General features: G+C 40.7%; 1 protein-coding gene across 5 annotated transcripts in view; it reads left to right on the top strand.

The window, feature by feature from the left end:
• The first annotated feature begins 321 nt into the window (after nucleotides 1-321).
• Nucleotides 322-26,272, top strand: part of osbpl6 (oxysterol binding protein-like 6) — a 44,738-nt gene continuing 18,787 nt past the window's right edge. For all 5 annotated transcript variants that reach the window (XM_085384080.1, XM_085384082.1, XM_085384083.1 and 2 more), the window contains exons 1-6: nucleotides 322-625; nucleotides 10,532-10,780; nucleotides 23,270-23,392; nucleotides 23,725-23,778; nucleotides 24,737-24,850; nucleotides 24,936-25,106. In XM_085384080.1, the coding sequence (XP_085240206.1) occupies nucleotides 10,631-10,780; nucleotides 23,270-23,392; nucleotides 23,725-23,778; nucleotides 24,737-24,850; nucleotides 24,936-25,106 (612 nt within the window). In that variant the 5' untranslated portion in view covers nucleotides 322-625; nucleotides 10,532-10,630. The remainder of the gene's footprint in view (nucleotides 626-10,531; nucleotides 10,781-23,269; nucleotides 23,393-23,724; nucleotides 23,779-24,736; nucleotides 24,851-24,935; nucleotides 25,107-26,272) is intronic.

The raw sequence follows: 26,272 nt of genomic DNA, 5'->3' as shown, positions 1-26,272 counted from the left end.
AGAATAAGGTTCAAATATTTTAATTATTTTTGATTATTTACACCTATCAGTAATTTTAATACCAGCAGACTGACTTTTGTGGCTCAAAAACACCTCTACTAATTTGCCAACGCCAAAGCTCATTCATTCCTGTTTGCTTCCCATTGGCTATAAAGCTGCAACCACACAGGGTCACGCTTGCATGCTTGCACCACCTCGTCTGTCTACACTCCGGCCCTGCTCCGAGTCCGAGCTTAGTGTGACTCCATGGCCACGTTTTGTGCGCAGCCACCATTCACCGGTATTTGATCCATTCCGGCGATTTCTTCCCGCTCAAAGCCAATCTTGCTGCAGGGAGGAGCGAGCGGAGTGCAGCTGAGCGGAGCAGAGCATCATCACAGCCCGCATTCAAGAAACAGGCAAACACAGCACTTTCCCCCCCTTTTTTTAATGTCACTTTCCATCACGTTCTAGCCTACAAGTCTACAAGTCGTTAACACGAAGAAGCAGCTATATCCCATGTGGACACATATGGAAGCCGCTTGTCTCTGAGGAACTGGGAATCTCTGCCCAGTCAAGGGGAGACCCGCTCAATTGTTTCCTGCGCCAAGAACTGTAAAGACATGGTCATCACACGACATCTGGGGTAAGGACACCAGCTTTTCTGTCCCTCTTTCACAGCAGCCTCAGTGGCCACATTAGAGCTCACATTAGAGGAAACTATCGCGCTCCAGCAATGCCGTGTTGGATTAGGACGTAGAGCCTCTTCTTCCTCCATCCAGCCGCTCTCTCTCACACACACACGCAGACCTCAGCTCTCATCCTTTTGTATTTGCATCCTGAGTGAATCACCAGTCAGACATGACCACCTAGCCGCTGCTGACTGAGCTAACTGCTGCTAGTCGTTACCACACGGGGATGATGATGATGATGATGATGGTGGTATTATCCACGGCTCCAGCACATCATCATCACCACATCGTGATGAAGCCCCCCCCCCCCAAAAAAAAAACAAAACAACACACACACACACACACACACACACACACACACACACACACACACACACACACACACACACACATAATGAAGCATTAAAGTAGCAAGGCTGATGATGTAGACGTAATGCGTCACTGACATTTTTACCTTTTTCACTGAGCTCCATGCTTACTGCTCCAGTCCCATTTAGACTAACTCCATGACATGCTGGAGCATTACTTAACAACACGACCTCCCCCCTTCATAATCTCCTTTACCCCACTTATTGTGCTGCCAGTGATGAAACTAATTGAGAGTTAGCCAACTTCTGGTGCCAATGACAGGACGGCTCCACAATCTAGCCTCCTTTTTTACCCCCAACTGAAGGTCAGCCAGTGACTTTGCAGCTGTTTAAAATAGCCTCCAATCACATGAATTAAAGAGCAGCAGAGGAGACTGGGAGATCTCAGTGCATCTGTAGTTTTTGGCTGACATGCCTTCTTGAACAGGGGGTGATTATTGATTCTTTTATATACAGTACTGCTCGCCTCTTCCTGCTGAAGGTGCCCCCATACCATTTACATTATATCCTTGCAGAGCATATATGCCTTAATGACTGATAGAGGGATTGCGTTCTGGTTATTCCTTTCTTTGCCAAGCAATTAACGTAAAGTAAAACAGTAATTACACCGACTGACTCGTTAAATTAGTTGAGAAATGCAAGTAGAAAGTTGAGGGTGAGTTAAAGCAGTATTCAGACGGTCTGATGACTCATGCACGGCCATCCCTTGTGTTTGCTTTAATGAAGGGTTTTTGGTAATTACCAGCACGCCACTTGTTTATTCTCTCTTATTAACCTCATTTGCTTTGTTTTGTTTCCTAGAAATAGGGTGTTTGGTGTCAAATTGTAGGGATACTGTTGAACTGGGATTATGGAGGCGTTTAAGTCAAACATCTAAAGCTAAATGCTGCGTTATCTCAAAGGGACTTTATCTGAATCACAACATTATATACAGTAGTTCTTAAGACTATTGCACTGTGTGATACCCAGGTCTACCCAGGTGATGTAATATGCAGCGTTGAGAAACCGGCTCTGTCCAGTTGGGGCTGTTTTTTAAAAAACGTATTTGTAACAAATCAGACAAAACTACTTAGTTAGCTGCTCATTGCTTCCAGATGTCGCACGAGATCTACGTCCATCTAAATGCGCAGGTAAATGTTCAATATCGACCGCCATGCATTATTAGTCAGCTGTAAACTCAGACACCACTTGTCCTCAAAGACCCTGTAATGTAATGTAATATAAGAACACGAGTCTCCCTTTGTTGGCTCGCTTTAAATATGCAGCAGTGAGGGGGTGGAGGGTATCAGTGGACTTGTTTTGCTATAGCGTGCTGATCAATAATGCGATATTCTGTTCCTTGAATGTGGTGACAAAACAAACAAGCATGTCCTTCTACCCCTGTTAGGGCGCTGGTACCATCACTCTTCATCGTATTACCTGTTTGTGACGAGCGGCGCCCTTAACGCCTGTGTGGCTTTGCGTTTAGTGTGTTGACAGCAGCCAACGTGAAGTTTTAAGTGACTTTGAAATGTGTTCCAGTTTTCACTGGTTTGTTTAGTTCTGGGTCTTCCTGTGGTTGACATATTGAGTGTCTTAGGCTCAAGTTTGCTTTCTTCATCCTTCTCAGATCTCACAGAGCAGGGCGCGAGATAGTGGGATTGCCTTCTCCCCCTCAAAAGCCCTGTAGTGCTCTTCTCGGCTTGACCTCTATCAGAATGGATGATAGCTGCTCCTTAATTTGTGGACCTCTTGTTGATCTCTGATGGAGACCTGTGGCTTTGTTCTCGCCACCCTGACTAGGAGAAAGACCCTGCAGGCTGTAGGAATGTGCATGTTACTCAAGGAAACTGTTGTTATTATTGCTGGTGCTGTAAGTTTGCGGTTTCCTGAAACGAGTCAGTTAGTCACTCTTTTTGTTGTGTTTCGTTCCCTTAAGGTAAGAGAGATTATAGAAGAACAATTCAACATAACCTTTGTTATCCTGTGTGCTGTGACTGCATCAGCAGATTTCTTGCACCAGGCCTCAAACATTAAAAGAATGAAAAAACTGAACTCAGTGCTTAAATGTCACTTTGTACTGCCCGAACCTCAGAATTACACTTTTAATATTCCACCAGGGAAATTTTTGGTGTATGTAATATTCAGTTATACTATAAAAAAGACAAGATACTTGGTTTTTACATCTTTACTGAGCTGCCGTATCTGTCAACTGCCCGAGCAGTGACTACAAATCCTGCAGCCTATCTGCTGATAGTCATGCCACCGTGAAATCCCCCGATCTTGCCTGATCCGTTTAGTACTTGGACATGGAGACTGTCTGTGAAAACCAAGTACCAGAAGTCTTGGGATTGGTGTGGCTCAGGCAGTAAAGCAGGTCCTCCAACAGTCAAAGATCGTTGATTTGATCCCCGGCTGTAAGAGTGTCCTGAACCCAAAACTGACACCTCAATATTTACAGCATTGTCAGCAAGGGTAATGACCACTCTGTAAGTTGTATATATGTTATAAATACACTGGTATTGTAGCCTGTATTGGCAAATTAAACCCTTGCTTGCTTTATGCCAAATAATTAATTTAGCTTGTTTGTTCAGCTTGTCGTAAGTGTCCCCAGAGGGTAATGAGCACCTGTTGATGGCGCTGATCTTAGGTTAAATTATTTTTTCCGCATAGAATTTGTTTCAAAGTTTTCATCATTGCCTTTGACTGTGAAATCCCCTCTCCTGAAACTCAGTTTCCTTCCTGGAGCATGAAATGAGATGGAGAAAAGTTTTATGTGACTGAGCATAGAGTGCATTTTGGAGTAAACAAGAGAGATGGGAAAAGGCAAGTTTTGGGGGTTTCTTCTCTTTTTTTTCTAGATAAGTGTGTAATAAGTGTGTAATACATCAGCACAGAGGAACAGACGACAAGGTACAAAAATGCATCTTTAATTACTGTTGCCCAGCTACCATGCAGTGCAGGTTTACTTAAATAAAACAATATATATTGGCACTGGTGCATACATATATCTGTATTCATAACAAACAGTATCATGCAGTTGCTTTAAGGCACTACTCTACCCATTTTCCTAATCAACTGTTGGTTTAACCAAAGGCTAAACCTGCAATAAATAAACAACTGTTTAAGGTTTTTAATATGTATTCTCCATTATTAGTAACCATCTTACTTATCATATTAAGAGTTTTTGTGTCTTTATCTTTAATGTGTGTATTTATTATTGTAGATTGTAGCTGATAATGATTTTTCTATAGGTTTTAAAGGTCAAACTACGGATGGACATTACACACCACCTTGGGTATAAATGCTGTGGTCTGTGGCATGGTTCATGTGCCATACATTTGTCTATAAACATAAACTAGAAGTAAATAAAAATTACGGATCTGTTCATAGCACATCTTCATGTCATCGGTAGAAGAACTATCGCTCTGATGTTTCACAGGATCATTCAGCGGCAAAATGTCCTTCCATTTTTTAAGGTTCGGTGACGTTTCTCAACTTGAGGCATTCAGAAAATGTCGACAGAAAGACCCTCCCAGCTGCTTACAACTGCCTCTTTTGTTCCTTTACATGTCTGAAAGACAACTGAAGGATCCTCTTTGTCTCCTAGGATCGGAAATCTTAGAAACCACAGTCCATTATCTGACTTTCAGACTTTCAAACCATACTATCACAAGGGGAGGTTAAGGAGGAAATTGAGTGCACATATTCTTTTGTAATTATAAAAAAAAACAAAAACAAGGAGCCTTTTCCCTTTGGCATATAGTGTGCAGTGTTTGAGTGAAGTACATAGAACAGTATAGTTTTTATTGCGGTCTCACTCAGCTCACTTCTATTCAGTTTTATTGCTTTAAATGGGAAACGCTGAAGCACAGCGGAAGCAGATGCTCATCCATCATCCATCATTACACAGAATATAAGCCATCAGGGCCGTAAAAACAATAAATGAAAACAAGGAAGATGAAACCAATAAATAGGAAGGAGTTTATATAAGATTACATTGGCTTCTTCTTGGAGCATCTTTGTAGTTTATCTACATAAATACACCAAACAGAACTGCACATTTATAAAGATGCTATAGTGTTTGGTTTGACTTTGCAGAGATCTTGACCAGGTGCTTCAGAGGTGTTCGTCCTGTCTGCTTAGAGCTGCACCATAATCACAGTGACTGGATTTAGAACAATAAGCTCATGACTCATCGGACGTTCCCCAGCACGATGACTGGCTTTGTGTGGCGCAACGCTGCCGTCCGTCTAAGTCAAACAGACATTTATGATGCTGGCACCTGCATTTTCTTGTGAACTGAAAGCTTCGGTTAAAGCCCCAAACCTGCTTGTTGTGTCTCTGAGCAACGGGCTTACCAAGAATGATCCGATTCAGTACGTAAATGCCGACTCTTCTTTTGTTTGTTTTTGTTTGGCTTTAATAAACAGAACATTGAATTCATGTAGTCAGTGTTGAAACTATATCTTCTGCTGAAGTGAAACAAATGAAATGAAAGCTCGGTTGCATGCTTTCACTTGACTTTTGCTTCAAGGTCAGCAATTGTTACTGCAAATGCTAACAAACTAGAGCCTGCATGCTCGCAGACTAGCAACAATATAAAACTGTTAAACTTACACTCAATGTGCTCATCACTTTTGCTTTCTAATTAGGTCAAGGGGATTAGATCTGTTAAATAGATGTAAGTGGAATACGCTATCTGGATGGATTTAGTGCCGTGTACTGTAGCTTAGAGCCTTGGCTGGCTTAAGAGAGTGCAGGATGATGACGTTGTTAAAGGATCTGAATTATAGATTACAGTGTGTGAGTATGCTGCATGCTTGCTTGTGATCGTGCAGAGCTCCTCTGTAGAGTCTGCATTTCCTTGGCTCAAGGGAGAGCCTAGCAGAAACATCCGGCAGTTAAAAACCACAGGTTGCTCCAGAGTTGAATACAGTATCTATGAGCACCATGCTGACTGTGCCGTGACACTGTGTCACTGGCTGTGGCAGGAATTGATAACCCTGCATTTACACACAGTTTTCAGAGGAGTCTTTGTTATTGGTAAAGTTTTTTTTGTATAACCAGTTTTGTTTATTTGGTTTTCATTTCATTATTAATGAGAGATATTTTAGTTTTGTAGATTTTAATAATCAATTTTTTAAGGTTTTACTCTAATGCTGTGTGTTTAAGATTATCCTACAATATAAATGTTTTAGTCTCGCCTGATTTACTAGATATGAGCATCATCTGTCTATTTTGATTATTTAATAAGGTCTTCAGCATTTAATAGGTTGATCTAGCTAAATTAGATAATAAATAAACAGGCCACATTACCGCTGTTTGCTTTGCGTAAATTTGGCAACCTCTCGAGTAGGGCTGGGCTATATCGTACCGTTCACAGTAATACCGGTGCAATGTTGGGCAACGATAGGAAAATGAAACATGGCGATAGAATATGGGTAAAACGCGCATGCGCAGTGCCCATGTTTACATATGCACATGGCGGAAAAAGCATGGCGGCGACGCAGAATGAGAAGAGCGAAAGTGGATCGTTGAATGAAACCATGAACCTGAACTGGTTTGTAAAAATGCTGCAGCTTCACTGGTGTGGAACTGGTTTAGCTTTCGTCCGTCAGATACACAACAAAGCACTATTTTTGGTAGAGCATGCTAGCGGGCCGTCGTTATTACCGTGTTGTTTGGAAAATACGGCGCACTTAAAATCAATCCTTTGATTTTTCTGAAAGTCGACAGAGCCCCTTATAATCCCGTGTGCCTTATGTATGAACTCTGGTTGTGTTTACTGACCTCGAAACGATTTTATGTGCACGGCGCCCGAAAATCTGTCAGATGTTTCAGTACGACTTTGCTGAGCTACGAAGCCGCACCGCTTGATGGATTGTGGGAGCGTTACGGCTATCGTAGGCGGAGCCTCGCGGAGTGATACGTGCTGTGCTTCAACATAATGTTACCGTATTGTGTGTGTATAAGCTCTTTTTAAGTGTTGTGGATGTTATACATGGTTATGCTGAGGATATGTCGGCCAGTTTCCACTGGAAATGCCTTTTGGTTAAACTGTCAGCGAGGAGTTTGCACTGTTACGTTTTTATATAACTTTAATGCACATAAAAACAGCTGCTTGTTTCAGTGAAAATACATTGATGGTTTTTTGCACTAATAAAGTTGAGGAGTTGTAAAGTATTTTGTCTCGTCTCAATTATATCGTCAGTTATATCGTTATCGCAAATTTTCAAATGTATATCGTGATAAATATTTTTGGTCATATCGCCCTGCTCTACTCTCGAGGTCCAAAAGCCACATCGTCAACACTGAGGCGCTTGATAAAAAGAGATATTTGCCCTTGTAAAAGTCCAATAACATCGTCGGTGTCAAGTGTCTCAGTTTCTCAGCTGAACAGTGTTTGTTTTCTACTGTCTTGCGATCGATGTATGTTTTAACAGTGGGACCTCCAGAGAGCTCAGACAATTACAGAGCAGCACTGCAGGCAGTATTATGGGTGTCAGCGTGGCGCAACACAGTGCCATGACTAATGATGAAAATGAGTACACCCTGCTGCTACCTGAACATAAGGTTAACCAGACATTTTGAATCCAATATAAATCTTTCTCCGCCTTCACTGTCTGATGTTTTAAAGGTTACCTCACTGGACAGTGTTCTCTTGCTTGTTTGTGTGTTTATGAGGGTTTATACAGTTTTAACTGGTTTGTAACAATGCAGATAGAGCAGATGTTTTCCTGTATTGATTTGATGTCCTCTTCTAAATTCAATCATTATGATATTTGTAATTAGATGTTTAAGGATTTATGTCACAGTCTTATGGGATGATCTCAGTCTTGTGGAGGGGAGGCAGTGGTTGTAGTTGACAGTTAAAAGTGGTAGTTGCCACAATTCCTAAATTTAAACAGAGTTCAGTCTAAGGAAGTACAAATATATAGTTTGTCCCTATAGGTTAGAATAACGATCCACCAGTTGTGAAATTCTGACCAACATACCAATATTTTCTTTTTTTCATACTGTTTTAGTTCCTGTTTGGTCTCCATAGTAACAAAAAAAAAATACTCGTTACAAAAATACAAAAATAAATGACCTTTTTGAACATTTAGCCCATAGGTGTCAAACTCTGTCAAATTTGGCCCGCAGCCTACTTACATTTGGCCCGCGAAGCCATACCAAATTACTATCAGAGCTGGCCTACTGGTATTATACAGCTAATATATATATTGTTTAGTATTAAGCTTTGCTTGTTCCATATTCAGTTTTTCAGCAAGACGTGTTTGAGTCCATAAGAAAAGATTCATTCTTATATCTGGAGGAATAAATATATTTCAATAAATATTAACGTTAGCCCGCGACTTTGTTCCAGTTTTGAATTTTGGCCCACTGTGTATTTGAGTTTGACACCCCTGATTTAGCCCATCCGATAGCAATGTGACAAAAAGATAAATAAACAGATAAATACATTTAGGTCCATAATTTATTGGGCAAATATACAATTGTTCTAGTTTTGGCTCTGTACACCAGCACAGCAGATTTTAAAACAACAGCTGTTGTTTGCTTAAGTCCAGACGTTCAGCTTTCATTTAGGGAGTTTTACAAAATTTTTGTCATTAACTGTTTAGGAATTCCAGCCATTTCTAAACACAATTCCACATTTTTGGTGGTTAATAAATAATTGGACAGTTTGTTTCCAGATGAGGAGACAAAAATGCTCATCAGTCAGTTTTGTTATTTGATGACAAATAAAGCAGACATATCTGAAGTTGATTAAAAGTGTTGAATTTGTCACGGTTCTGCGTCAGTGACCCAGTGTTTTGTGTATTGTTATTGTAATTTGTGATTTCTTGTGTTTAATATAAGTTTTGTCCAGTGCCTCTGAGTTAAGTCTGTGGATTTCCTGTTTTACTTTGAAGGTCTGTCTCGTGTTGGTGTATTCTGTTTTGCTCACCTGGTCTTATTTTGCCCAATTGGTTCCAGCTGTTCCTCATTCTCCCGTCCTGCTTGTGTATTTATAGTGTGTGTCCTTCAGTCCTCGTTGTCCTGCCATTCCTGCCTGTGTGTTCCGTTCACGTGTCTTTTCAGTTTTGTATTTTACCAACAATAAAGCTGAGGTTCTTTTTGAGTTTATTTTTGCCTCCATGAGTCCAGCTCTGGGGTCCTTTTCCTGCCTGCCTGCGCACAGACCATGACAGAATTTTGGTCAATGTCTGTTGTGTTTAAATGTTAGAAGTTCTGTATAAATAAACTGACTTGTAACTTTTCATTGTAGTTTCAAATATAAGGTCCGAAGGGGTATCAGTGGACATGAGGGATGTCATCATATCCAGAAGCAAACTAAATATACTAATCAGAGAGACAGCAAAAACTTTAGGAGTGGCCAAATCAACAATCAGGTGCATTTGCAAAAAGAATGAATGAACTGACGAGCTCAGCAACACCGACAGGTCTGAAAGAGCACAGAAACTAAAGTGCATGATAACAGAATTATTTCCATGGTTATTACAAATAACTTAACAACATCCAACTCAAGTTGTACTAGAATGATGGAAAGAGGAGAGAAAGCATTCCACATGATCTGTTATGGTGGAGGTAATATTATTGCACAGGCATGTATGGCTTCCAGTAGAACCGTGCCACCAGTGTTTATTCATGATGTGACTGCTGATTGAAAGGGCTGAATGAATCTCTTCTCAGATTCAGTATAATGAACCAAAAAATAATGACCAGTGGCTGAAGCAAAGGTCCTGACAAAGCATGTCAAGGGAGTAAACACAGCATTTGGTGATATCTGTGGGTTATGGATTTCAGGCAGTCATTGACTGCAGAGGATTTTAATCCCATATTTAAAAGAATTCTGAATTGCTTCATTTTGAGCCCCTGAAATCCACTGTGGAGGTGTACAGAGGGAAAACCAGAGTAATTGATGTCTTTGTCCAGCAAGTTATAAATGTAACTGTATTGGCGAGTGACATCAGTAAATGACATCACATTTGCTGCTATGCCAACATCAGTTAGCGCTGACTATTTATATATTAGACCATTATTGTGGCCAGTCCCTAGTTAAAATTGAAACAGTCAGTTTATATATCTTTGGATTTGTGACAATTGATTATCTCATTAATTAACATGAAGTAGGAATGTCATTAGTTGCAGTCCTCATATATAAGTTGAGTTTGGCTTTCAGATGATACAGTGAATAATAAAGGAGTAATCCTGAGTGGCGCTGGTCTCATAGCCAACATAATGAAAGGCTTATTCAGTAATGCTCTTGTAATGAGAAGAATCTCATGCTTCAAAGAAGAGCTCCGGGTGTCTCAACTGAATATCACTGAGTGAAATTTACATACTGAAAATGATGGAGGATATTTTTCGAAAGCCTCAGAGAAGCCAAGATGCTAATTTTAGTCACAGGCCGTGTGATTTACTGCCTGCTATAAGCAACCGAGGTGTGGTGCAATGAGGAAGCTGAAGTGCATGTGCTAGTGTAACTTCCTCACTCTTGTGTTTCAGATGAACAGCAAGCAGTGATCACGAGGAAGTGTCAGAGGATGCCCCAGATCTGCGGGGCCTAGTGCAGAGGGAGGTCCACAGAGCCGCACGGTGCCCACAATGTCTCACCACCAACACTATCAACAGCGAGGCCCCCACAGCCGCACCATGAGCTCTGAGGAGAGGAGCTCTACGCCGGTGAACAAGATCTCGACGCCAGTCCACAAGAGCACCTCCTCCTCTTCCTCCTCCCAGCGCGACAGCCGGCAGGTAATTTTCAGGCCACGGGCAGAAGAATCCATCTACAAATAGATTCCAGGGATGGCAGGACTTTGAATGAATGCAGCTTTAGCGGAGGTGGAAAAGGCAGGAGGCAACATTAGTTTGGAGTGCTGCAGTCTTCTATCAGTGTGACTGTTTATGCAAGAAAGAAGAGCTATGAGGGAATGATGAATCATGAAATATTCATTCAGCAGTTTTAGCTTTTGTAGCAAGAACAATCAAAGCTATTATAATGCACTGACATAATTAATATCAACTGCCATCATACAGAGAAGTTAGGCATGTCATGTTAAACTGTTCGTGACTTGAAGATGTGCAGAAACAGGATGTTTTTGCTTTGTTTTGTTTCCCTTTTTTTCATTTAAAATAAAGCCAAGTGTATAAACTCGCATTGCAACGAGATCAGCAGGGGAGGCTCCATGTAAACATGAAACCTCCATAAATACAAGTGCTGACAGATGGCTGGGTAGATGAAGAATTTTTAGTCAAGTTAATCTTAACCTCTGTCAACAACAGCATGTGAAATATGTAGCATCCTAGCATATCAGAAACCAACGAAGGAGTGTTAGGGCCACATTAAGAAAAATATATATTGTTGATTGTTTTGAGAAAAAAGTCGAAATGTGGAGATTACAGTTGTTTCAAGACAAACTGCCAAGCTTCCTCTAACCTCTGAGTTACTGAAATCGTACTTCTGAATCAGTTTAAGTAACAAGATAGGAAATTATTTCTCTTATAGAACGTAAACATATTGTGGTGATAAGTATAAGGACGTTGAATAGATGGTGCAGAAAGTTGCATTTGGTCACACGAGGATGTTTGTTGTATCACAAGACGGCTGATCATTTGTTTCACTAACATCATCTTAACAATGCATTTTGTAGCGGGTGTAGCAAACGTCGCAGTCTGTCTTGAAACAACAGCGATAAGCTCCACATTTTGACTTCTTTCTTGAAATACATTTTTGACTTTAATCTCAAAATTTAGACTTTCTCAAAAGGATCAATAATGTGGCCCTAATACTCTGTCGTAGAAACCCCTTCAGTGGTCTTACAGCCAAACGCTTCATATAATTAATCAGGTTTTGTAACCCACTTGAAGAAAATCAGCGATCTTGGCTTGAGTAGCTAAATGCTATAGGCTGAATCCCTGTCTGTGTACAGTTTAAAGATCAGCGCTTATGTTTAACTGATTAATTAACCAAAGATGACTTAAAGCTTGGGGAAAACTCTTCTTTGGTAGTGATTATAATTTATTAAGATCCAAAAGTTGGCTGATTTTCAGTGTTCGTTACGCGGACTGGTGAGCGGTCGATCGGCCACATGTATGTCTGATTATGATTATGTTTCATACATGTGGAACACGAGCACAGTAGCATAGGCAAATACACACAGTTGCAGCCGTACGCTAACATGCCATTAGCATGGAAGTTCTTCGCTGTGAGTGAAGACTTAAAGTTCGGCAATATGAACGGGAGGGGGACCATTACAGAAACACTGCTAACAACAAACCTTCTCAGACACTTAAATCACCTTGAGTCTGTTGAACATTTTAAAGAAGCTAACAGGAAAAGGGAAACATTACCAGAGCTCAGAGCCAGCAGCAAACTGGGAGCCTCGGTATGAGCAAAGGATCAATGGAGCTACGAGGAAAATTATCGAGGGAAAACAAGAGGGGGGGTGATGTTGTCGATTCGTTTTGTTTTATAAATCCATTGCACATGCTTTTGTTTGGCGCAGTAAAATATGACAGATAAAGGGTTGGGTGTACAGCAGCACATTTTCACTTAATTATTTGTACCTTTATTTTCAGTTGTTTCTATGAGAGACGATTCTGTAACTTACTGCAGTTTGGAGGAAATGTTGTTGTCAATGAAGTCAATTATTTCTGGTAAAAACAAACAAACAAAAAAATTGCAGTCAGCATCAGCGGGTCACACATAGAAAACAACTGGAAACTGGGATCAGCCAAGAAAATCTCTACCTTTGATCTGATGATTAAGTTTAATTTCCTTGTTAGTAAATAGTAACCATGCAGAGACATACAGTAGGGTAAAGCATTAGAAAACAAATCATTAGGTGACTTTGCTAGACTTCTTTTAAGGATGTAAGAGGACCCTAATCAAGCGAGCAAAGAGCCCCTCTCTGTAGTTGTCAAGGGCTCAGGTTCATTTGTCACTCATATCAGTAAAAAAAAAAAAAAAGGACTCTAATTTCACAGCTCACATGAGAGCTGCTTAAAATGAACCCCTGTCGTAAGCCACCTGAAGCCCATAACCCACCTTACCTCGTTGAGCTGCTGTGTCACTGTGGCTGTGCAGAAACAGGACACCGAAACTGGAATCTCTGACTACACAGCTTTTCCGTCGGCACTGCGTGATGAATATTTCATGAGGGACAGGCGGAGGCTTGGTGCTCCAGTGAACATGTGGCACACTCTGGTGAGCTGTGTGGAGCTTTGTGTCTTCAGGAGATGGCTCTCGGAAGAGAAAACGGAGCTGGTTTGAGAAATGGGGCCTGTTAGAAAAGCACAGTCGAAGGCGTGCTGCTTGATGAAGCAGACACTCAACCCTTACAAACTCTCTGTTCACTGTTTCTTTAATGTTACCTACTCGCTTTTGAAAAAAGGTGAAAGGAGAAATATTTTATTAACAAATTTTTTGATTGTTGTAGCTGTCACGGTTAAGCATTTTGCTTTTTGCTTGCGCCTGCCTGAAAATAATTTTTACTTAAAAAGATTCACGTTCAAATTTGACATCCCTGAAACTGGCATATAAGCCATACCAAGTCCTGTAAAAAGCTAGGTACAACCTTAGTACTTCCACAGAGAGTCAGAGGTTAAGAAGCTGCCAGGTGCTGCTGATCACATGCACTTGATTAACTGATCATCAGCCAGTTTGAGCACCTGCAAAACACCTTAAAAAGTTTTTGTCAGTTTGTTGGTCAGGGGCATTCTTCCCAGGAGTAGACGTCCAAGCAAATTCAACCCAATTCAACCTTGCAAAGCTCAAATAAACTGCAAAAAACCCAAGCGCTACATTTCAGACTCTACAGGTCTTAGTTAGCATGCTAAATGTTAACGTTCATGAAAGTACAATTAGAAAAAGAATAAACAAATATGGCTTGTTGTTAGAAGAAAGCACCTTCTTTCTGAAAAGAACATGGCAGCAGAACATAGGTTTGCAAAGTTGCATCTGAACTACAAGACTTCTGAAACAATGTCATTTGCACAGATGAGACAAAAGTGGAGATATTTGGGCATAATGCACAGCAGTACACTTGGCTAAAACACACTATATCAGCTGAAACACCTTATATATATATCAACTGTCAAGCACAATGGAGGAAAAGTAGTGGTTTGTGCTGGTTTTGCAGCCCCAGGATCTGTGCAGCTTGCACTCATTGATTCAACCTTAAACTCCTATATATGCCAAGGTTTTGTACAGTCAAATGTAAGCTAATTTATCTGACAGCTAAAGCATAGCTTTAATTGGGTGGTGCAACAGAACACTGATCCTAAGCACAGCAGCAATCTATAGCAGAATGGCTGAAAACAAAGAGGTGACCTTAAGAGAGCTGTGCAAAAACAAATACCTACAAACCTAAATGAACTACAGTAATGTTGTAAAGAAGCGTGAAATGAAATTCTGATAAAGTCACTCAGAAAATAATTACTTAATAGCAGCATTGTGAAGACCCAGTGCAGACTTTCTATAGTTTAAATATGAGATTTATAAATGCCATAGGTTGTACATGACACAAGACTTTGTAAATCACAGTTAAACACAAAAGTGTCTTCACAGGCTCCACAGGGTAAGGCCCAGTTCCATCCTTCCACTCTTGGACAAGAGTAACTCTCTGTGACTGCCGAAGGCAATCCTAAGTGAGGATAAAAATATTGCAGCAGGCTTCGGGATGCTCTTATCATCTCTGATGAGAAATGGCAGATTTTATAATCATCATCTGTTCCTTTTTTACTACTGTCAGATGTATATTGAGATCATTTCACAAAAATGAGCCCACTTTGTTTCCCTTTAATTCATACGTTTACAAGCACGTCGTCATTCTTTTCTTCTATTACAACTGATAACAGCTAACTAGTGATGAACGTTATTCATTTAGCGCTTCTCAAAAAAAAATAAAATAAGTGCCTACAGGAAAATTCACACAGACTAAATCAGCAAAATAAATTTAAAATTAGGCCACAAAGAAGAGGGAAATCTTTCCCACGGCATTTTTGTGGTTTGTGTTGCGCTGTGCCAGATATTAAAAAATCTGCCTATATTCTCCAAGTATCATGGAGGAAGGAAAAGGGGGCAGTTTTCTGGCTTGCACCGCTGCAGCGGCGCAGGAGTCGCTTCTGATTTTTCCCATGCTCTCTCTGCAGGTGGACTTCATCTAGTTTTCTGAGCACTGCAGGTACTTCTTTCATAAGGTCCTTTGAGTGGCTATTCTGGCTTTCACTCAAATCACCCAGCCCCCCTGATGTGTGGATGATTGTGTGATGATCACATCTTAAACAGATTATTAACTGATTTAACTGCGAGGTTGTTTCCAACATCAAAACACGTCTGTGCTGATGTTATGTAAAGTTATACCGGCGCTTTCATTGCATTCGTGATAGCAGTATTAGTGTTTTCTGTGCAGGCAGTTTGCTTTGAGAAGAGTCAGTACAGCACATCTTCCCTTGGACCGCAGATCTTAAGACCTTAGCTAGCTTGGCCGGGCCTCAGCGTTTGTGGATAAATGAGAGTGGGGGCACTTTGTTTGGGGAAAGCCTTAATGGGATCCTGCCCCCATTTTCAAATCAATACATGTCACTTCTCTCACTGCTGACGAATCCTGTTCACTCTGGAAGCCCTCATGAGAGCAATTAGAAGCAGCACCTGCAGCAAGCGCTCGCTGGCACCGACTCACGCACACAAAAATACACGCGATTCTGTGTAGATGAAGATAAATGAACAACTCAACGTGTTGCTGCAACTATCAGTTAATCCTCTTGTTGCCTGTCATTTCCTGTTCGATAAGACATTTTAACTTAGAGATAATCTGGGTGGAAATCACACTACTGTATGTGTTTGAAAAATATTTAGGAAAGGTCCCTTTGATGGAAGCTGGCTGAGATTTATGAGAGCGGGGAAATCAGTGATGAGATCAGTTGTGTTTTTATGGTAATGGCCAGAAATCACAATCTGCTCCCTCGTCTGAAGATGTCTCTCTTTTCAAAGTGGTTTTCAGTCACCAGGTGTTTTTGTTGTGTGAGATCATTGTGACAAATCCACTTCAGAAAAGAGAACTGAAATTAAGACACTGAAGTGGTTTACCTTAGATCAGGGGTGCCCAATCCCGGTCCTCGAGAGCTACCGTCCTGCAGCTTTTAGATGCATCCTTGTTCCCACACACCCAAATCAAATGAATGGCTTGTTATCAGGCCTTTGCCAAACACGATGGCATGCTGAAGAGGTAATCAAACCATTTGATTCAGCTGTGTTGGAGTAGGGATGCATCTAAAAGCTGCAGGATAGTAGCTCTCGAGGACTGGGATTGGGCAGCCCTGCCTTAGATTAACACTGAGTCATGGCCGCTTCCACTCAATATGTCAAGTTTTTGCATATTTTTCTCCAGGATATTAACCCCACTGATCCCTTTTATAGTCTGTTATTTGGGCAGAAAACTAGCTGATGCCATTATATATTTAGTTTTTACCTGGTTATTATGTTTAGCTTTTATTTATCCACGCAAAGACCTCTTTTTAAAAAAAATGTTTCAGCTTGGCACACTACAATTTTTAATATTTATCTAAATTCATGTGACATAGCAGACATCCACTGACTACTGGATTATTTGCTTAAAGGCTGATGGGAGTTTCTCAACGCAAAGAATTGGGGTATTTTTCTGTGGACAAGCCTGTCACCTGATCTCAGCCCATTAGAGCTTTTCATGCTTTTCTAGTTATTAAATACAAAACTTAAGGCAGAAAGATGCACAAACAAGCAGCAACAAGCAAGCAAGCAACTTGGCTGCAGTGAAAAACAAAGGAAACATAATTCGGTGGTCTCGAGAGAGCTGGGAGTCATTTTAAGATTGGGATTTTCATCCAAATGTTAAAGACAATCATTATTTTTAAAAGGATGGTAGGTTGTTACTTGCTTCTGAGACTCTGAACATGGCAGACATAACTTTATAGTCTTGTCACAAAGGATCCCATGGCTGTAGAAAGCTACAGTGGATAGTCCTTCATGTTTTGATTAGGCAAATATTGACGCCGGATGCCCTGCCGGATGCAACCCCTAAGAGATTTGTTTTTCCTCCCGGGACTGAACCACTTGTTAGGTAAATGTGTAAACCACAATACTATGAAGCCACAAAAAGGAGCCCTTGCATATAATGCACTGTATTAAATCCCTGTGAGAAATAGATCAAAGCAATGGTACACTTTGATGGTTAAAAACAAAGCATAGGCGCTTAAGTCAAGTTGGCTAAATGACTGAGGCTTAAACATAAATGTAACGAAATAAGTACAAGAATGAAATAGAAATATTTCTTGTGTCAAACAAGAAAAGAAAATCTCTAGTCCAAATGGTTGGCGTTGGATTTACTTTGTCAAATACATGTGAAGCGTAAGCTTTAAAAGTTCAGTAAATAAACCGTATGGAGTTCCAGTACTCATCCTCGGTTATGTCCGTACGTGCATGTGTTTTACAGAAGCAGCTGCAGTATTTCACCTGCAGGCTAACAGGGGACACATGCAGACTTTAAGGCTGTAACTGAATCTGCGGTGGTGTTTACACAGTGCATGACACCGCGCTTCTCTCAGGGTGTTAACGTCCCATCCATGTAGCAGTCTGCTCGCCTACTCCACCGTTTACTGCTCAGACGAACGCTGCGGTGAAATCCATCCTCGCGACAGGTCTTCTGTGGTTTTTAGCTGCTAAAATATAATCTTTCAGCGCAGCTTTGGTAGCTGAGTTTATAACGTAAAGATTACAGTTTCAGTACCTTATTATACAGGAAAAGATGTATTTTAAATTAATTTTTGTGGATTCAGTATTCTTTAACACTTCTCTACCTTCACCTGCTATCTCTTACCTCACCTACCTACCTCCACTCATGTAGCTTAAGACGACCCCACCTTTAACCCCCTAAATTATTCCCCTTTAATTCTATTTTAATTTTATTATATCTTATTTCATAGTTGTTTTATTTTGGTGAGCCTGGTCTTCCAGCGCTGTAGCCCATCTGCCTTGGGGTATTTTGCTTTCAGAGATGCTCTTCTGCATATTTTGGTTGTGACGAGTTGTTATGTGAGGTGCTGTTGCCTTTCCTATCAGCTCTAAGCAGTCTGGCAATTCTCCTCTGACTTCTGACATTAACAAGGCATTTTCAGCCAGAGAAGTGCCGCTCAATGGGTATTTTCTGTTTTTCGGGCCATTCTCTATAAATCCTAGAGAAGGTTTTTTGGAAAAATCTCAAGAGCTCAGCAACTAAATCACCTTTTTTCTGATGCTCAGTTTGAACTTCAGCAGGTCATCTTGACTATGTCTACATGCCAAAATGCATGGACTTTCTGCCATGTGATTGGATAATTAGATATTTGTGTTGAGTAGTTGAACAGGTGTTTGTAGAAGTGGCCAGTGTAGACTGATTTTCTGTTGAACTAACCAGTTAATCCACTTATTGTTGCAGCTGTACTATTACAAAGGTCTTGAAAATGTTTTTGTAAGATCACATGACTGCTTCTCCCTGAGCCTGGTTCTGCTGGATGTTTCTTCCTGTCAAAAGGGGGGTTTTCCTTCCCACTGTCGCCAAGTGCTTTGACATTGGCGGGTATCTAATTGTTGGGGTTTTCTCTGTATTGCTGTAAGGGGTTTACCTTACAATATAAAGCGCTAGGGCTGTGCGATATGACCAAAATCTCATATTCTCATCCGTAAACTCTCTGCATACTCTTTCACGTGATTCAGTTTATTTTGAAAAGTCTCAACAGGATCTTGAGCTTTATTGTGAAAGTGTTATGTGAAAAACAAACAAGCGGACAGCGGAGCCACGCGACGCTACGGTTTTACCGGCACTGTTGCTAATGACAACACCTATAAACAGGCGCTTGTCTGTCTGTAGTGTTGTTATATTAAATATAAGAGAAAGAGAGAACTTTAAGAAATTAATATAGCACTACAGTGGCCATCAAAACGATGAAAAAATGTTGCTGTAAACTGTTTATTTTACTACACCACAAAACAAACGTTAGCTTATATCGTCATCCGATCTGTATCGTTATATCGAACAGCCCTATAAAGCGCCTTGAGGAGACTGTTGTTGTGAACCTGAAATCTCATGAATCTCATAACCGACTTGTTAACGTAAAACTACTTAACAGCAATCTTGAGATACGATTTATTAATTAATGGACGAGACGAAAAGACCAAATGCCAGTTTTCTGGCCTTTATTTTTTTATTTTATGTTATTATCGCTTCTTTTTTGTTAGAACTTTCTGTTTTATTGTCATCACATTTTAATACGACTTGAATACACTTGCGTTGCGTCTGGTCTGTGTAGTACAGCAACTTAAAAACGGTGACAGGCTCTAAATGTACAGCAGCATCAAATCAAGAGGCAGAGAGAGGCAGACGTGCAAGAGAAAGTGGCCATCTGAGGTGGGCTGTTATTGTGGCCGCTGATATTTACAGTGCTGATTTAGTGTAAGGCGTCCCCAAGGAGTGTTTGTCCTTTCTCCTGCTCAGAGAGACCTTAACTGTAATAGTTTGATTCATTGCAGTATTAAAAGGTCTGCTTTGCTACACTGCTGAGTGTCACTGCAGGTGGTGGATCCCAGAAAACTTGGCCTATGAAACTGACACAACTAGGCTGTTAGATTGACTTAGGTGATGATCAGGATTGTAGAAGTTTCTTTCGACTACTCAACATAGTTTTTTTTTTTAAAATATATTGGTATCTCATGATTTTATTACACTGATATAGACTCGAGTATCAAGGGAGATATGAAAAGCTATTCAGATGTTTTGGATCAAGGAGCAAACTCTTCTAAATCCGGACATAGAAAAGCAGACAGCCTCTCGCTGATTCTGCCACAAGATCCTTCATTAAATGGGTACACTCACCAAGAGCTCATTCAGCTTTAAATTATTCTGCAGGAAGATCAATACATGTAAGCAGAGTACAGGAAATCACTTTGGGTTAATTCAGCTCTATTCTCCGGGTGAAATTACAAAAGCAATTTCTCTCACTGTAGCAGTACTGTCCATATAAGCCTGGATGAGAATATATATATAAAAAAAGTACATTTTGAGTTTTATTTATTTATTTATTCATTTTGTCAGGGTTAGGGGTGATTCATAATTTTACTGCATTTCTTTTTGTCTACATGAAGTCCAAACTTTATTACCCCCCTAAATAACATTTATTTATATAAAATAATAATTCCCCACTCACCCTGCAGGTGCTCTTTGTTTGTCCTTCAAGCTTAGGTCCTCCATCAGAGGCCTGTGAGCTCCAGGCTGATGCGCAGTATCTTTGCTGTTCCTGTCTCTGGGACATGCAGCTGGATGGTGTAATGGCAACACTGCTCTCTTTGGAACAATAGGTTGAGAGTTCAAATCCAGCGAGGGTCTCACAGACAAGGCTCCCTCATAATACCCCCAAGCCTGCCTTGCATTCAGGACACACTGATGAGAGGTGGGCTGCTAGGACAATGACGTCGAATAACTGACAAAAAAATGTGTATATAAATGTCACTAGTAGTGTAATAAAGATTGGATCGGCAAATGTTAATCGTCCCTACTGCTGATGACAGAAAAATAACTTTACTTCTATGTCTATCTGTTATATAGCAGTATCTAAATTACCATTGATATATATTTTTAGAAGATTTTTTAGGTTTTGATTTACACAGCATGGTAGTCTGTTCTACTTTGGCAAAGTCAAATCATCTCTATGACACTGAGTTTAACAGGACTACATTTTGATCTTCTTCAGCAGCTGTGGCTACCAGTACTCAAGCTTTTTCTTAATTGCCAAAAGCAAACATACAGACCTGTCCAGTGGAAAGGCATACTATGGAATGGCACCTGGCTCAGAGTGATGTGTATTCCATCATCAGAGGGTGACTGCGAGGCTCTGTATGAACACCCATGACCTTAAAACTTTAATTAATTCAGTATGTCTCCCAGCCTTGGAGTCTGTGGCTTTTAACATATGGTTGTTAGGAATTTATTTATTTATATCCCTGATAGTTTGGGTTCTTTGTAAAGAAAACAGATGTATTGCAGCATTTGCAGCTCTATCCATCTATCTGTCCATCTATCCTGCTTATCCTTATCAGGGTCGCGGGGGTGGGGGGGGCTGGAGCCTATCCCAGCTGTCATAGGACAAGAGGCGGGGTACAGCCCGGACAGGGCGCAGGCTTTATTTTGCATGCTACTGATTTGAAGCTGCCTCAGATAAAACCTAGTAAGTTTGTGTGTAGCATTTTTACCATCATCACGCAGCTCAGATGATCTATTTTCTCGTAGTGTAATAGGTACAGTGCTACCTCTTAAGATATGACTCCTTTGCGCAGCGAGGTACATTTTGCTAACAAAGTTGAGCTTTTCCTCTACCCCAATTTCACAGGGCCACTCGGGCGAGCAGCTGCCCTCAGTGGAGCAAGATGACCTCATTACCAGACAGATCTGTTCACCTGGTTATTAGATTAAACAAGCTGTTGCCTCCTTGTGTTAAATGTCCAAGGTCAGGTGTTGTCATGCACAAGGTTGCAGCATCACATCATGCAGCGTGAAGCCACCGGCTATTAGTTAAGTTGCCAGAGATGCTTGTGAATTTTAAAGTGGGGTTTGCCTTAAAGGCTCTGCTGCTACTGATTTAAGTATGAAATGAAAACTCTGACCTACTTCACTGATCGTTACAATGAATGTGTTCCACATTATTATTTATTTATTTAGATGGATGTCAGATGGTTGCCTGGCAACCTTAGCAAGCAACCTCACATACATTACCTTCATTCAGCCAATGCCATGTTTACTTAAGGCAGAAGGCTTCTCAACCTAAGTATCAAACATGCTCCAACTTTTAGAGTTGTTTGATTTTTAGGCCATAATCAAGGTCTAACAGGACCATAAACTGAAAATGAGCACCAATATGTTGTCATTTCACTTTCATCTTTATCTAATAGTCAATTTCAATTACATTTTTTTATTCAATTTTATTCATATAGTGGCAGATTCCACCAACAGTTTCCTTTAAGGCACCTTCAATTGTAAGGTAAGCGCTTTGGCAACATTAGGAAGGAAAATCTCCCTTTTAACAGGAAGAAACTTCTGACAGAACCCATTTCAGGGAGGGCCGGCCAGCCGCCTTGACCGGTTGGGGGTGAGGGGAGGAAGAAAGGACAAAGACACAAACTTTAAACATTAGAGCATTACCGGAAAAACACCCTTTAACCAGGCGTTAACCATCACACGGCTCATTATCAAATCATTCCCCACACACATTGCCAAAATCATTTTCAGTGGCTATGTTGTATCATTTATTTAGCGATATGCTTTATTGTTAAATAAACACATGCTCTGTTCATTTCGTATCATTAAACAGGTCACCGGCAACCTGACTAAGGTTGGGTTAGAATTAACATTTGCTTTAGTAGAAAGAGAGAGACTATACCTGAAGATATTACCCTTCGAGTGAACTCTCATACAGTGTAGCATTCCAGTTTTACTCTTAAAAGCTTTTCCATTTGATTAAAAGGAGATGGATGCTGAGCAAAATCTGACTCCAACAACAAGCCCAGACTGCTCACTGGTGGCCTGATGGATGTTAAGAGGGTTAAACTGTGTATTTCACCCCAAAGTTTGACTGACAGATTACTACTTGGGGGTTAAAGAGCACAATAAAACACTACCAAGATGAACTGATTGTGGTTTGGCAGCTCTGCTAAGTGGAAACAAAAACAATTATAGGATAAAGTAGGGGAATGCCCGTTTAAATAACTTATAAGAATATCAAAAGTTTCTAAACAAAATAACTTCCAAAATGGGTTATGTGAGGTAGTAGACATGTTTGTCACTCTGTTGTGCATTTTTCTGCCTTTAAAACCTGTATGACAGGAGGATGTCTTACCTGTCCCTGCCTGACCCTGCTGTCCCTCTACTCCAGAGGCGTCACTTTGATTTACTGACCCACTAGGAGCAGGAAGAGCACAGTCAGGAGAAGGCTAATGGAGTGGAAATGCTGAGAGAGCAGGAGGAATTTCAATGGGGCAGTCTTTCTTTAAATGTGTGGCACGGGGGGGGGGAATAGAGAAATGTTGCATATATTCCTGCTGCTTTCACCATGAAAACAATCACACGACAGCTGCATCTTATCTTTGTATTATACAGAGAGCGCGTCCGGATTTTCCTTCTTATTCTGGAGGAATAAGTGGATTAATTCTGACACAGCTGCATATTTTCATTTCTTTTCTAGGAGGCAGACAGCTGGGAGATAATCGAGGGGCTGAAAATTGGTCAGAGCAACGTCCAGAGGCCTGATAAACACGAGGGGTTTATGTTGAAGAAGCGGAAATGGCCCTTGAAAGGCTGGCACAAGGTAAGATTCATGGGTAAAGTGAGACACAAAAGCTATTGATGTGGGACAAACATTTTCACATACAGCCTCTATCTGGTTGTTAACAGGTTTCCTGTTCAATAAAGTGTCATTATTTGAAAAAAAATTCCCTTTTTCATAAACCCTCCTTTATCTTCTCTTCCTTCAGAATGAATCCACAAAATATTTGCATGAACTATTAGAGAGTTGATTAAACAAGGATAAAAAATAGACTTTGCATTTGCATAGAATCTGCAACGTTAACAGATCCAGCAGGATTTGTATTCAGTTTATGCCCCTCCTGTCATTTATTTTTGTGCTTGTTTCCTCTACAGCGTTTTTTTGTTCTGGACAATGGTATCCTGAAGTACTCCAAGTCCCCCATTGATGTAAGTAACCCTGACTGTAACCTACGGGCAGAAGCGGGGCAGACTGGGCTGACATCAGTTTTGCTTGGCAATGAATCAGCAGAAACATCAGCGACATGGGTCACAATGTTCACTGTGTTTCAGCAAGCTGGGTCACTCTGCAGAAAAGCAAAAACTTCTTTGGCAAACTTTCCATCACTGGAAGGAAACCAGTGAGTCCTGCACATTCTGGAGTTATTGGCATCAGTGGTACATGAGCCCTTCTAGTTAAAAGTGTTTAAATACTGCTAACTAGACAGTACAGACCCATTCGCTGACTTCTTAAATGATCATTACATTCTCAACAAAGGGTCAGTGTCTTTGCTAGTTTCCCACTTTTCTTGATTAAAGCCACTAAAAGGGTAGTGTGTATAGATCTCTGTTAGCTAAACAGTGATCAATGCTCATTTTAAACATGGCCAAAGTTACAAATAATGAAGTCATTGCACTAAATGTGCAGATAATCTCTGTGAGCCAAATGCTCAGCCAAATGATTCAGACAGTTTTATTTAAAACCAACATTATAGCTGGCTTTGAGCACAGAAGCCCCGCCCACCTGCTGTTCAAACCTTCTGTTTGCTTGAGGAGCCCAATTAGAAGAAATTGATTGGTTTGTCTCAGAAAGTAGATGAGTAGATGATCTGAGCAGCAGCACCAAGGCCATATGACATGGAGCTGGAAATGAGTATAGTAGGTCCACTGTAAGAAGAGCACTGGTAACCTGCTAATCTGAAAATAAAATGTTAAATATATTCAAAGCTTCCTGCAGTCGAAGACTTTTCTTCAAGTCACTCAGCCAAACAAGAATCAAATCAGTCTTCTCTGGCTGGTATTGTTAATTGATTATTGTTACATTGTGATATTTTTACAGTAAAAAAATAGTATGAATTACAAATATGTGGAGATATATATACATACATAACTCTGTCATTGTCTTTAGATCCAAAAAGGGAAACTTCATGGCAGCATCGACGTCGGCCTCTCAGTTATGTCTATCAAGAAGAGGGCCCGTCGCATCGACCTGGACACTGAAGAGCATATCTATCACTTGAAGGTAACACTGATGATAATAATCCATCACTGATACAAGCAGTCAGGTGGTGACAGAGGTCGAGGCTTATTCTTCCCCTCGTCTTTAGGTCAAATCTCAAGACATATTTGATGCCTGGGTGTCAAAGTTGCGTCATCACCGGCTTTATCGGCAGAACGAGATTGTGCGGTCTCCCCGGGATGCCACCATGAGAACATTTCCTCCTTCGGCGGCCATGGATTCCCCCCAGCCCACGCCAGCTGTGGTAAATGAAGTCAAGGTGAGCTCTCTTCTTCCTTATGGCACTATTTGTGCTCTTTCTTTGGTCTAAAATTGGCCAGAATTTCTGATTAAAATAACTTTTGAGTAATTATCTGTGTATGTAGACTCATTTACGTTGTGATGCTTGACATAAGCAGACATTTTAGTCTTGCTTAGTGCTTTCTTGTTTGGTCAAACACCAATAATGCTAAAGGCAAAATAGCTTAAAGCTCTTAAATCCTCTTAAAAGCTCAATTTCTTTGACTAATTCTTGTCTGGGACTGTCTGAGAGGTAGCCAGTGCAGTTAACAGTTTTCAAGAAAGGATCCATCGCACAAGCCCCTGTAAAGCAGTATATTGTGGTTTTTACACAGCAAACAGGATGTAAAGTGAATGAATGAACTTCAGGTGATCCTTAACTCTGAACAAGGCTCCTGGTCTCTCTTCTAGTTTATTTTCTAGTTCTCACATATAATATGAAAGTAGTATTGAAAGCAAATAAATAAGAAATGCCTGACTGATGCTCTACACAAAGAAATCAGAACATTTTTCTACCTCAGAAAAAAAGACATTTTGTTCTCCCTCTCAGAGTCTGCAATTACTTATTCAAGAAGAGCATCACGGTTAGTGAGAGATCTCCTAGTTTTGTCTTTATTGGAAACTGGGATAACGCACCAAAAACATCATCTGTGAGAGAGAGGAAGTAAAGTTCGCGGAACATTCACAGTAATGACAGACATAATGCTCACACATGACTGTTGTCGTCAACCACACCTGACAAGTCAGCAGTTTTATTTATGGATGCCATTGTTGTACGAAGTTGGACCTGAAAACTTGCTTCGCCTCACCCAGACGTTTCCCCTGAATAATAGCTAAATAATATCTGCCTAATGTAGTAAAGTTGATGAGACAGGTAACTAAATCTTGCCCATTAAGACAAGAAGGCTTGCTTTTCTCGGCTGTTTCCAGTTAGGCGTTAGCCTCGGTCCCTGCAGGTGTGCTTGAAGTGTGCGTAAATGCGAAGATTCATTCGCTGCAGCTTCTCCTGGGAGTGATGCTCCATGCCACACGGAGGCCATTAGAGGTGATCAGTAGGATTTGGATTTCGAGCATCTGGCTGCGGCCTGATGAGCTCTCCCAGAAGAACAGCTTAAATGAGAGACTCTGGTCCTAGAGTCAAAATTA

This window comes from Rhamphochromis longiceps, linkage group LG16 (assembly GCF_057381845.1).
Source record: "Rhamphochromis longiceps isolate RC_006_pf linkage group LG16, R_longiceps_female_GT1.1, whole genome shotgun sequence".
Lineage (NCBI taxonomy): Eukaryota > Metazoa > Chordata > Actinopteri > Cichliformes > Cichlidae > Rhamphochromis > Rhamphochromis longiceps.
This window is presented reverse-complemented; position numbering and strand designations above follow the sequence as displayed.